This window comes from Mirounga leonina, unplaced genomic scaffold (genome assembly GCF_011800145.1).
Source record: "Mirounga leonina isolate KUSES-001 unplaced genomic scaffold, KU_Mleo_1.0 Mir_151, whole genome shotgun sequence".
Taxonomy (NCBI): domain Eukaryota; kingdom Metazoa; phylum Chordata; class Mammalia; order Carnivora; family Phocidae; genus Mirounga; species Mirounga leonina.
The window spans coordinates 11,007,898-11,020,342 of NW_023270377.1; the positions used below are offsets into that span (position 1 = coordinate 11,007,898).

The 12,445-nt window shown below is 38.7% G+C and overlaps 1 protein-coding gene across 24 annotated transcripts in view; it reads right to left on the minus strand.

Annotated features, from left to right (window-relative positions):
- Positions 1-3,160: 3,160 nt before the first annotated feature.
- MFF (mitochondrial fission factor) overlaps positions 3,161-12,445 on the minus strand; it is a 32,026-nt gene continuing 22,741 nt past the window's right edge. For 13 of the 24 annotated variants that reach the window (XM_035006971.1, XM_035006968.1, XM_035006967.1 and 10 more), the window contains 4 exons: positions 11,322-11,354; positions 9,700-9,759; positions 6,827-6,911; positions 3,873-4,011 (listed from right to left, as the gene is read on the minus strand). In XM_035006971.1, coding sequence (XP_034862862.1) covers positions 3,880-4,011; positions 6,827-6,911; positions 9,700-9,759; positions 11,322-11,354 — 310 coding nt within the window. In that variant the 3' untranslated portion in view covers positions 3,873-3,879. Of the gene's footprint in view, positions 4,012-6,826; positions 6,912-9,699; positions 9,760-11,321; positions 11,355-12,445 lie in introns of all 24 variants that reach the window. The other 11 variants (XM_035006963.1, XM_035006979.1, XM_035006969.1 and 8 more) reach the window with 5 other exon arrangements.

Here is a 12,445-nt window from a genome sequence, read left to right on the forward strand (position 1 = left end):
AGTTGAGGGTCCATTTCTGGGCTCTCTATTCTGTTCCACTGATCTATGTGTCTGTTTTTGTGCCAGTACCAGACTGTCTTGATGATTACAGCTTTGTAATACAGCTTAAAGTCTGGAATTGTGATGCCCCCAGCTTTGGTTTTCTTTTTCAACATTACTTTGGCTATTCGAGGTCTTTTCTGGTTTCATACAAATTTTAGAATTGTTTGTTCTATCTCTGTGAAAAATGCTGGTGTTATTTTGATAGGGATTGCATTAAATGTGTAGATTGCTTCGGGTAGTACAGACATTTATAGATATTTGTTCTTCCAATCCAGGAGCATGAAATGTTTTTCCATTTCTTTGTGTCTTCTTCAGTTTCTTTCTTAGGTGTTCTATAGTTGTCAGAGTACAGAATACTATTCCATTGTATGTATGTATCCACCCATCCACCCATCCATCCATCCCACATCTTCTTTATCCATTCATCAGTCGACAGACATCTGCACTCTTTCCATACTTTGGCTATTGTGGACATTACTGCTATAAACACTGGGGTGCAGGTACCCTTCGAATCACTATTTTGTATCCTTTGGATAAACACCTAGCAGTGCAATTGCTGGGTTGTAGTGTCCATCTTTAACTTTTTGAGGAACCCCTTGGTTGCTTCTGGTCCTTAGCAAGCAAGGTCTCTCCTCTGCCCAGTCCCCAGCCCCCACTCATCTCATCTCTCTGGCTAAGGCCTTTTCATCTTCAGACTTCAGCAAAACCATCAAGTTTTTCTGAGGGGCCTTCCCTAACCACCGAATAAAGATTTCCCTTCATTTTCTCCTTTTGCATTCTGCCGTTGATAGTACTCATCACAATGGCAACAGCACTTTTATTTGTGCTTGTTTCTTAAATTTTACTCTCCCCCCATAAGACCATAAGCTCCATGATTGCAGAGATGTTTCTTTTACTCACTCCTGGTATCCTCGGGGCCAAATACAGTGCCTGATACAGAGTAAGGTAATTATAAATATTTTGTTGAATTAATGAATCTTTTTTACTTAGCTTTTAGTGAGACTCAATGCTTACTGAATCAATGCCAAACTGCTAATAGCCATAAAATCAAAACACAAGTGAAACGAACATGACCGCTCATGGACTTGACTGAACAATACAAGGATCAGTGACGGTGCAACCACTCTTCTCATCACCTTGGAAACGGGTGAGATGATTCTGGTTCTCCACAAGGTCATGAAGAGACAGGAACCTAAGCCTCTCGTGTCAGAGGGCACAAGAGAGGTTGGGTGGCAGTAGCACAATCAGCTGAAGTGGCTGGTAAGTTATTTCTTTGCTTTTAGTCTTGTGGACACTACTGCTATGGATTAAATGCTAAAGCCTACGGGCCACTGGTGGTTAAAGATCTTTTGGGGTGATGCCATCTCTGCTCTGGTACCTAAACTTACAAATGCATGTAGGTACACACACACACACACACACAGTCCACATCTAGTCATTTACAAAGCTCACTTATCTTTTTTTCACTTCTGCCCCCATGTTCAGTCTCACTGTGGCATCTTTACACTTTCATTTTTTTGCTGTGTCCACCATCCGAAACACTCTCCTCTCCCTATCCTTCAGCCTGTATCTCAAGTTCCTCCTCATTTTTATAATCCTCTAATTCTTTAATGAGCCTCCCCCCGCCCTCCTCCATGAATCTGTCAGTTCCTTAGGGTCAGGGCTTGTGGCCTCCCTGCTGTAACTGCTCAATACAGAGGTGTGGTGCACAAGTGAGTTTCCACTTAGTGACACAACAACACATTGTAAGTAAACAGCAGTCACGGTAAATTAAACCTTTCTGAACTTGGGGCCCAGAAAAAGAGTTCAATTTCAATGTCAAACATAATGAAGAAGCTAGAAAACAGACATTCATGCAAGAAAGGAAATTCCTCTTGCAAATGTATTTTCCTAAAATTATCCCTCAAACTGTAAATAACCTTCCACTGTTTCAGTAAGTATTCCCAGAAGTAGAGAAAAAAGAAACTCCCTTAGGTAGAGTTCTGTACTTAGTTGTATGACACTAGCCTGTTAGGTTGAGCACTGTAACTACCTGTAAACTCTTTTCCCACCTTCCCTGTCCCAGGAATCTTTTCTTCATTCTCTGCTTTTTGAAATCGTGTGTGTGTGTAAGTATGTATTTCAATGTTCAGCTCAAATATCTGCAAGTGTTTCTTGACCATCCTGACCAGGAATGAATTTGTTCCTCTGAACTCCAAAACCACTTTCTTACAATGATGAATAACTTCCAGGCGAGGGAGGCTGGTAGACCAGGGCTTGGCTTTGGAGTGAGAGATTCAAGCTCTTCTATTTTTTAGACCTGTGACAAGGCGAAGACACGTTTCTTTATTGTCCCCTTTTGGGTGGTAAGTTGATTTCCTATTTACCCTTTCAGTGAGGGCACAGTCTTTTGGGGTCCCAGCTTCATGCAGAAATCTCCTGTCACAGCTAGTGCCTTGCCTAAGACATGGGACTGTATTCTCCTGCCTTCCGTACAGCCACTAAGGGAGACAGTTCTAGATCTCCAGGGTTTGGTAAAAACTAACAGGAGAAAACAGCTTTCATATTTGCTTATCTCCTGGAATGTCTGCTTTTATTTCATTTTTAGCCCTAGCAGAATCCTTTTCATGCCTGCCCAGCGAAAGAAGTGCTAATTTTACCCACCATTTCTATCATTTTTGTGGTTGCAATTGGGAGGATCACTCAGAGAGATACTGAAGATGTGTGGTGAATACTACATTTAACTAAAATGCTATCTGTTTCTGAATACAAAATCGGGGGGATAATTCTGAGAGCTAAAGGCTCCCAGGATTTGGTTTCATTGGTACACTTAAAACTCACAAGATTTAGTATCTTAGCTAAATACTACAATGCAAAAAGCATACACCAATCAAGCTCTTTTCCTCTGAAGCACCTGGCAGATACCACGACTTAGAAAACCACCTGTAATGCTACCAGCGCCGGAGGCTGACAGGATGGAGATCGGAAAGGAAACACGGCAGGTTCTTGCTACCAGCCAAGTCATTAATTGCATTACCTCCTCCTGAGACAGGAAGACTCGGGTTCATTCACAGTAATATGATATGAAATACAGCTCACACCACAACAGGATGAAATAAAATTTTTCGACAAACATTGCTTTAGTTGACAGTTTATTAAATATACTACATTTGTACCTTATTCTGTAGTTTTTTAAATCATTCACACAGGGACTTAGTAAAAACATACTTTATAGAAAACCATCTGCAAAACTAAAATAAAAATAAGAACACACATTTTACACACATATTAGATAAACTGCTGGAAATGTTAGGAATTACTGTAATGGAGGTGACTGGAAAACATGAAGTGCCTTGACTTTATCAAATCTAACACCAGACCATGACTTCAGAAGTGTTAATGTTGAAACATGGATGCAAAAGTGTCTATTAACAAAACTGTTCAGTCTAACAGTGTTTGAGAAACAGGACAAAATAAACTACTATTTTTCTTCTACAGATACTTCTCTAAATCCATTTCCTATGCACTCTCTCTCCCATTCAGAGAATTAATTGTGTGAGCTGATGAGGCAAAAATTCCTTTAAAAAAACAAACAAGAGCCTATTTACAAAACATGCAAAGGGAGAATTTTAAGGTGTTTGTTACTGCAGATCTGCGTAAAAGTGACTACAGCTGAGTGAGAGAAATATACCTTCACTTCTGCAAATATCAGTCCTTCCCCCCTCCTTTCTGGAAGAAATACATGTTCAGTGCATGGACTATAAAACGGCATACAATGCAAAGACAGAAACAAAGAAGTTTGCAAATTCTTTATATTTCCAGCTGTTGAGACAATATTTTTGAGAGCTGAGGTTACCTCTAGCGGCGAAACCAGAGCCAGCTATTAAGCAGCCAGAACGCTACAGTAATTGAATACATGACCATTTCTCTTTTAGCACGCTCTTTGTTCTCCTCTTCTAGAAGTTGTAGACGTCTATTTAGTTTGATTATCTAAGTGAAAAACAACAACAACAAACAAAAGAGAAACTTTAATGCACGGAGCAACTTGGTTCTTATAAAGCAGTATGATTTTTCAAAAGAATTCTTATAAACATGGAAAGTTTCGTGGGGAGCAAAATAATCTATATGTAGAAAAAATGTTACCCATGACAGCTTAAATTCACTGAAATAATCTTCTCCTTTTCCCTTCTCCAAATTTCTGAGTCAGAAAAAGTGTAGTTTCCTTCCTTCCTTGATTCAATGTGGGGCGAGGAAACTGTTGCATATTGTGTGCTATTCTGATCGAAAAGACCCAAGGACACATTTAGGCAGGCCTAACACAGCAGAAAGGATGAGGGGCTCCGGCTCCTTTCTAGAAGCTTCTGTCACTCAGCTTCAGTTGTTCATCTTTAACCTGCTTTAAGTGCCTTCTCCGTCCACTCTGAGTGACTGGGAGATCTCCTAAAATAACCTATTACAGCGGGCTCTGTGCTCTGCCACCCAGACCCTTTGGGACTGAAAGGCTAGTAATTCTCGGGCTGCTAGGAGTGTCACTGGTTGACAGCACTCTGCCCTCGGCTGTTGGTCCCTACCGTGCACAGCGCACACACACGGGCTAAACGACTGCCTTGGCTTAGGCTCCTTCACTGGGGCAGCAGCATCAATAACCAGTTAGTGATGGGGTGAAAGGCCCAGCCCCTCATTCCAACTCTGAATGGTCACCCGGCTTCAGAGCTCCGCAGGAGGCTGGCCACATGCAGCCCTTGTTCTGACTACACTGCAGCCCAACACTCCCCTCTTGCCCCATCCTGCTTCCTTTCCTTCCCTGAAGGTGGTCGCCTCAGGAGCACTCCCTGGGAAGCTCTCTTCGTGCAAACCGTCATCCCAGAATCTGCCTTCTGAGGAGTCTGACCTGCAACACCTATGTAACAACACATTACAAAAGCGAAAGGGATTACTAATGTTTTATCAGAGAGGTTGAAGGAGGAGCATTTTCATAATGCAGAATCCTTAGCACTTCAAGGACTGAGAGAACTACAAACTGGGGGTGCGGGGTGGTGGAGCCAGGAATGGGAGTCTATGGGCAGAACCAGACATAGAGGTGCAGAGATAACCATTTTAACAACCTGAAAAAGTACTTCAGGTTTGGTCAGTGCTGAGCAACCATTTTCCGCCTACAGCCAATTCATTTATATATATATAAAAAAAGGAGCGCATAAAGATTACCTTTTCCCAACCATTCACAACGAGAAGGGCTTATTTGGTCCCATGGGATATAAGGTTCTTACACTAAACAATCCATTTTATTGTCAATGAAAAAAATCGGCATTGATCTTGAGCTGTTAAAATATTTTTATCTGGGCTCATCTGAGAAGTAGCAACACCAAGGCAGCTTTTGAATGTCCCACGCTGATCGTGGACCACACTGTGTGTCTTGGAGCCAGGTGGCCCGCGAGTCCCTCATCCCTAGCCTGGACCCGACGGCGTGCAGCTTGCTGAGTCTGCACGTTGGCAACAGGGCAATGACAGCCAGAGAAGCATAGCTTCCAAAGCCGCCAGGGTCACAAATGTGAATTCTGCAGAATCTTCTTGGGACTCCGTTTTGTTACTGATCTCAGAAACTCAGTTTCTCAGATGGCTTCCTACTACTTTCAAATTCTCACAGAATGTGTGTGACTTGCTTATAATGACTGGTATCTTTGTCCTCCACTCGTTCACGCCCTAAGGTAAAGACTGAATGGATGTTGTTAAAACTCTGAGGCTCTTATTACACTTTCAGGAAGGCAAGGTTGTTGGTGTAATGGTGAATTCAAAGACAAATGCCAAAGAAACCCCCTTCCTTCGGTAGGCAAGGTGTAAATAAGTATAAGAAAATATGTAAGAACTTATAATACAGCATCCACTTGTTTTAATAAGTGAAACTCAAAAAAGTAATATTTGCTTCATATTATCTTTTTATTATATTAAACCTTTAAAATGATATTCTGATTTATTCTTAATGCTAAAATAGTTTCTTCCTCTTAGAAATACCTTATTTCATTCACCTCTCCTCGGCACAGACACAGTCACAACACCGACTATGCCTTCTCCACACGTACGTGTCTATGCGATTCTAGAGGCTGAGGGACTCATATTAAAAACGTGCGTATGAAACTATAGTTCCAAGACAGGACTTTTCATAGAACACAAGAACTGTGTTTATAAAGACACTGTGCGAAGTGGAAGCAGTGACTTCCAAAATGGAATTCTCAGGGTAACAGAGGTCCCCAAAGTGACTGTTCCACATTTCAAAAAGTCAAACAAGCAATTTATGACTATACCAGTTTGCTAAAACTTCAAGATTGTTTGTTATTGGCCAGAATTATACCAATCCATCCTGGTAATACTGTTTTATGCTGATCAAAACATGTAAATGGTGTTTTAACATATCTTTAATGAAAATGAAGTCAGGGCCCCTGGGTGGCTCAGTCAGTTAAGCGTCCGCCCTGTGGTTTCAGCTCAGGTCATGATCTCAGGGTCGTGAGATCAAGCCTTGCGTCGAGCTCCGAGCTCAGCAAGGAGTCTGCTAAAGTTTCTCTCTCCCACTGCCCCCGACCCCGTGCTCACTCGCTCTCTTTCTCTCTAAAATAAATAAATAAATAAACAAACAAATAAATCCTTTTAAAAAATGGAAAAGTCAATTACGGCTTATTAAACAGCAAGACAAATAAAATATTTCAATTCATGGGTTCCATAGGACAGAAAATGATAAAATGTTAAAAAAGTATCATTTAAGATATTGTATGACTGTACTTTAGGATTACATCTTATCTGGTACGTTAAATACCTGTCGTCTTAACGAAACTGCATCTACAACAGTCATGTCGTCTGAAGTTCCTTCAATTGTTGTATCTATATGTGACATGCCATGCCTAGCAGATGAGAAATAAAAATACAATTTAGTATTAGAATAGAACTAAGAGTATCTGGCAAGTTATGTCGTGTGTTGGGTTACTGTTCAAAAGACTGGTATTTCACAATATGAATTACTAAAATATTTTACCATCTGAATTGGTACTAACAAAGGAAAGCAGAGGAAAAAGTACAAGTATTTTGAGCACTGATTTAAGAGCTGCCACTCTAGGATATAACAATGCATAATTCTTCCACAAACTCATGTCCGTATGTACTTCACAAGAGTCCCTGCTGAGACTCACTGGCAGGGAACACAAAGTACACTAACTCTAGCTAAAAAGATAAGACAGATTTTTTATTTCTCCTCCTCTTCTTACTGCCTTTTCTCTTGCCATTTCTACTCTTTAACTTATTTCTAATTACCTATCTCGACTGTGTCTCCCACAGAAGCAATTATAAAATTGCCTGAGTACATCCTGTCACTACGTTCAGATCCAGAATTGGCTCAATGATAAGTCATTTAGAGGCTGTGTATAAAATAACACTGGAAAGCCACTAAGAACAACTCCAGAGAAAGCACATTAAGAAATACTTCTTTTGCAAATACAGTTACTTCTAAAAGAGCACTGATTTTTAAATGCATGACAATAAACCTCTGAGAAACAAATACACACAAATGCTATTCTTCCCCTTTGCCTGGATTTCCACTTTTTAAGGTTATTTTAATTAAAGGCTTAACTGACATATAATTTACATGCCATACAATTCACCTCACATGTTTATATCCTATTTTAATCCTGTATGGTTATTTCAGTGCAATGGCACAGTAACTTTCCTGAATGAGCAGAATATAAATAAACTGAATTAAAAAGTAACTCTTCTGTAATCCATAGAGAGTTGGGACACAGATCATATATTCTAATCTTTCAAGCAAGTCCCCATTACAGAAAGCACATTATCACACAAAGGGGTATGAAGAGAATTACAGTTCTCATCCAGACATGTTAAAGACACGTCTATTCAGAAAATCCTTGTTTCATATGCTGTTGAAAATTTAATAAAGTATGTGGAACAGAATTTATACTTTTTCAGCGTGCTCCCAGCCAGTGTCGTCATTCTGAACACTGATGATAACTATACGTGTTGCAGTTTCAAGGACTGATGGTGTGCACTGACTCTAGACAATTTAGAACAATCTCTAAATGTTCCTTTTATGGTGAAATGAACTTGCTTTCTCAATTACCCGCCCCTTCCTTCACTGTTAAGACTAAATATCCTGGAAGACTGACAGCAACTGCATCAGTAAGGTGAGCTAAGTGAGCAGATGCTGGGACTATGGGTTTATAAATATCTGAGTTAATCATTCTCTTAAACATTAAGACAGAATTATTAAAGGATTAGAGGAGAAAATAAGGGTTGAAGATTCCTTTTCTCTACACTTGATCTTCAAAATAAAACTTTTCTATTTCTCTGAGATTACCTATGAGATATAAACTGGGCGGGGGGAGAGGGGGAAGGGAAGCAATGCCTTCAAAGGTAAAGGGACCTAGGCTGAACATGGAGAAGGAAGTGTAAGTGATAGGGATTACTCAATTTAAATCTTGAATTAAGTAAGGTGTTAAACATCTGTAAAGGAAATCTTCATTTGCAAAGAAATCTAAGGATATGGCAAAAGGCTTTACCTATATAACAACATACAACAGAAAAAAAATTACTTTAAGGCGTGTCTTAAACTAAAAGCTGTATTTATCAGAACTAAAAACTGTAAAAAATGCTAAGTCAGATCACAGACTGAAAGTTCTTTCACAGAAAGAGAAAAGGATCACAAACTGAAGTTCTAACTTCGGGAAATATGCAAGGGTAAACTTACAATGGATTGAATTAATACTGTGAAAGAAACCAGTCAGCAGAGTGGTAAGGGACCACCAAGGATACACGTTTCAATTCCTCTAACCTGAATTCAATATTATTAAGAAACTGATGTTTCCCTCTTCTCTTGCCTAAAAATCAACATGCCAGAGTCCTCTCATCATAGAAATAACGTGGACAGTTTTAAATCTACTGCAACAGAGCATATATTTCTGCTTAAAATAAAATTAGCTCGGAAAAAACGACAGTAATGGTATCTGTGAATACCAACCAATTTTCTTTTCCCCAGAAGATGGGAGATGGGGATTTTGGCACCTTAGAACCCTAAGAATTCCTACGTGCCATTCTATCTGTCTTTGTGCATGACAGGAAGAAATAATTACTCAGGGTAGGAATCCTGTATGAAAGCGCTAAAAGGGCAAAAGTAAGAGGGAAAAGCTTAAATCAACAGATGATAAAAACTCTTCAAACTAAATTCCTTTTTTAAACGTTGAGCTTTCTAGACTGTGAATGCGGATTTCCCCCCATTTAAGATTACGCCTTACACAAAGGTTTCTCCACACACTGCAAGTGACACTACAATTAACAACTAAAAAGGAAATGGTAGACAGAACCCTGGGCAACAATTATAATGATGCACATAAAACAAGATTTAAAATGACTTTTTCTGTGTTTCAGCATGATCCTCTGTAAGCTCCTAAAACTGTATTTAAATAAAATATCTCAGATGTTCCCATGATTCCATTTTTCTTCAACCTGTAGTAGACAAATGTCATGAATGACTAGGCTCGCTGTTCTCAGAGAAAAACAGGATGTACTCAGGATGTGGAAGTTCGAGCTATAATATACAGGCATGGCTACTACATGCATTATGTCCTGCAAAATACAAATTCAGTCAACTATTTACCCTGGTAATTACAAAGTCTCAAAATTTACCTGACGTTGTCATGATGAGGATTAGAAGTGGTGGCAGCAGACCCACCACGCAACACAGGTCTAAGGCAGGTTTTGGCGGGAGAAGGCACAAGACAGAATCAGGAAACAGAGAAGCAGTAAAACAAAAGCAAAAACAAGACAAAAAAAGTCAAATAGGATTATATTGTATGTCGTAATACAATATAATATCTTTCAAATACTTTAAAAATTTTTGTATCACATGGCCTCCATTTTGATTTTCATAAATTTAATGTTTCACCATGGGCTAGAAAACAAAAGGGATCTATCTTGTGTGACAAGACAGCACACACATCAAAAGTTTTCTTTGGTGCCTATTATATTTTAATTTATGAAATTCAAGACAGAGGACAACGCTATTTAAGAAGTCTAATTTCTCTTTTCTAGTTGGAAAAAGAAAATCACTAGCCACTTTTGGAAGCATGTCAACAACTGGTTAGTAACACCTGCATGATCATGGTTGCTCGTCTGACAACAGCAGCCCTGTCTCGAAAACTAAACATGTCAAGTAACTCCCATTTCCCACAATTCCTTCCCTCCCACCTCATTTGATTCACGCCTGATACCTTAACGTAGCTGTGTCTCATTCAAACTTCGGCTCTGGAGAGCAAAGCCGTAAGCCTTGGTTCTGGAGCTGGAGCGGTCTGAGCACAGGCTCTGAGGGCTACGTGATGGCACATTACAAAGTACAATCACATGTGTGAGTCTCATCCTGAGACAACCAGGAGTGACATATAGGGCTGCTGGGAATGAAGACTAAGGTGCACTGGACAACTCTGTGGGGCTTTTCATCAGTTTCAGTACATACTTTGGTTCTAGAGGACAGTTCGTTCTCTACCTAGGTAAGCAGTAACCTTTGCAATGAATTTCATTTTTAAATATCAGAAAACAAAAGCTCTCTGTGGTTGCTGGTCAATTCCCCCAAAAGTAATCAGCAACGTTTACAAACCAGAGAAAGGAGGCTGAGCTATAGGGTCCATATGAGGATTTTAAGAATTATTACCTTCTGTTTTAAATGTCTCATTCTCTAAATACTGATGAGGTTTTTGCCTGAATTGGAAGTATCAAGGCAATACTTAATTTTGGTAAACATTTAATACCAAACGAATTAGTTTTTTCTGTAAGTTGGTACAGCTGTAGAATTTTGGTTACAATACAAATCACTACTTTCTGTCGAGTTAATTCATACAAGGAAGTTTTAATGTTTAGCTTGTACATTTCCTTAAAGGCACTACTGGTGCTTAAAGAAATTTCTGGGGCCTAGAGGATAAGAGATTCAGAGACTTTCAGGGGAGACATGTTAGACTTCTATCATGCTGGCTAAATAAAGAACAGTGAGAAATCACGTATGCTTGAAACAGGTTTTTAAATCGTCCCATCCTACTCATATATTCCCTCTGTGGCATTAGGAAAACTTACTTCACTACAGTCTTGTTACACTTATAGGAGGAGAATGGTCAACTAAATGAAGCACCCGCTATGTGCTACCTAAAGCTCTTCTTAAAAAATTCATACTGTATGTTCAAATGGATCTGCCATATTCAACATATTCCACCACAGAGATTTCCCTTTTATAATGCAGAGCCAGAAAATAATACAGTTACCTTTCACAACGTATTTCATTTTGTCTTCTCACACTGGCAATTGACACATATAATATAAAAGTAAATTAGACAGGTATTTGGCAAAGTTAGAAACTTCAAGTACCACTTTCTACCGTAAGTATGATTTAATACATTAAAAAAATCTTTTTAAGTTTGATCATATATTCGACAATAATGTTTTGTAACTAAAGTGGCAAAAGGGAAAGAGATCTAAGGTTCTCCAAGTTCTAGCACCAACTTGTATATTAACATTTTTGAGTAAATAAATGCTCTGATTTAATAAAGTATGTGCTTCTTCACTAAAAAAACGGACACCGCTATCGTGAATAAACAGTAATATATTTATATGCATACTTGCAAAGATATCAATTATTTACACAATGATTTTGTATTCTATTCACTCAAAGCCAATACAATCTGCTCAAGAAAAACTGTATAAAAATAATCAAGCTCCTTCTAAAGATAAAACTTAAGCATGCTAAGCATGACTAATCTGTTGATATTTAAATAATGTTCTTACATGAGAATTAAGTTTCTTTTTTTAAATGTCAATATTTTACACTGGAGAATGAGATATGGAGTTCTAGGAGATGTCAGGAGACGGGCATTTCCTGAGCAGCCAAGGACTAAACACAACAGAATAGCAATGAAGTTTTTGATACATCAATTTTCCAAATGCACAGCACTGACCTGTGTAAATAAACTTTTCTAATGTGTACCAAGGATTTAGCTTTGTCTCCATGTGGAGCTTGGTTTTAGACCAAATAAGTTCTCATAAGAGGAGAAAACAAAAATATAGTACATAAACCTTTCCACAATGTTCCTTAAAATGTCAACTAAAAATTGTTCTTCTATCAAGCAACTGTGAATCTGCATTGATAATAAGGCAGGCAGGAAGTTTTTTTCTTTCTTTCTTTCTGCCAAATAGTTCTAGCTTAATTTAACTATACCTAATGTGAGGGCAGAAGACCAAAGATAGGATATTGCATTAGCATAACCACCAAGAGTAATAAAATTGAAAAGAAAAAAATGATATAGAGCAAGGAACATAAAAGCACTTAAAACTTTATAAGCAGTATTATTTTAATAATCATGCAAGTAGAACATTATCCAAATTTCACATT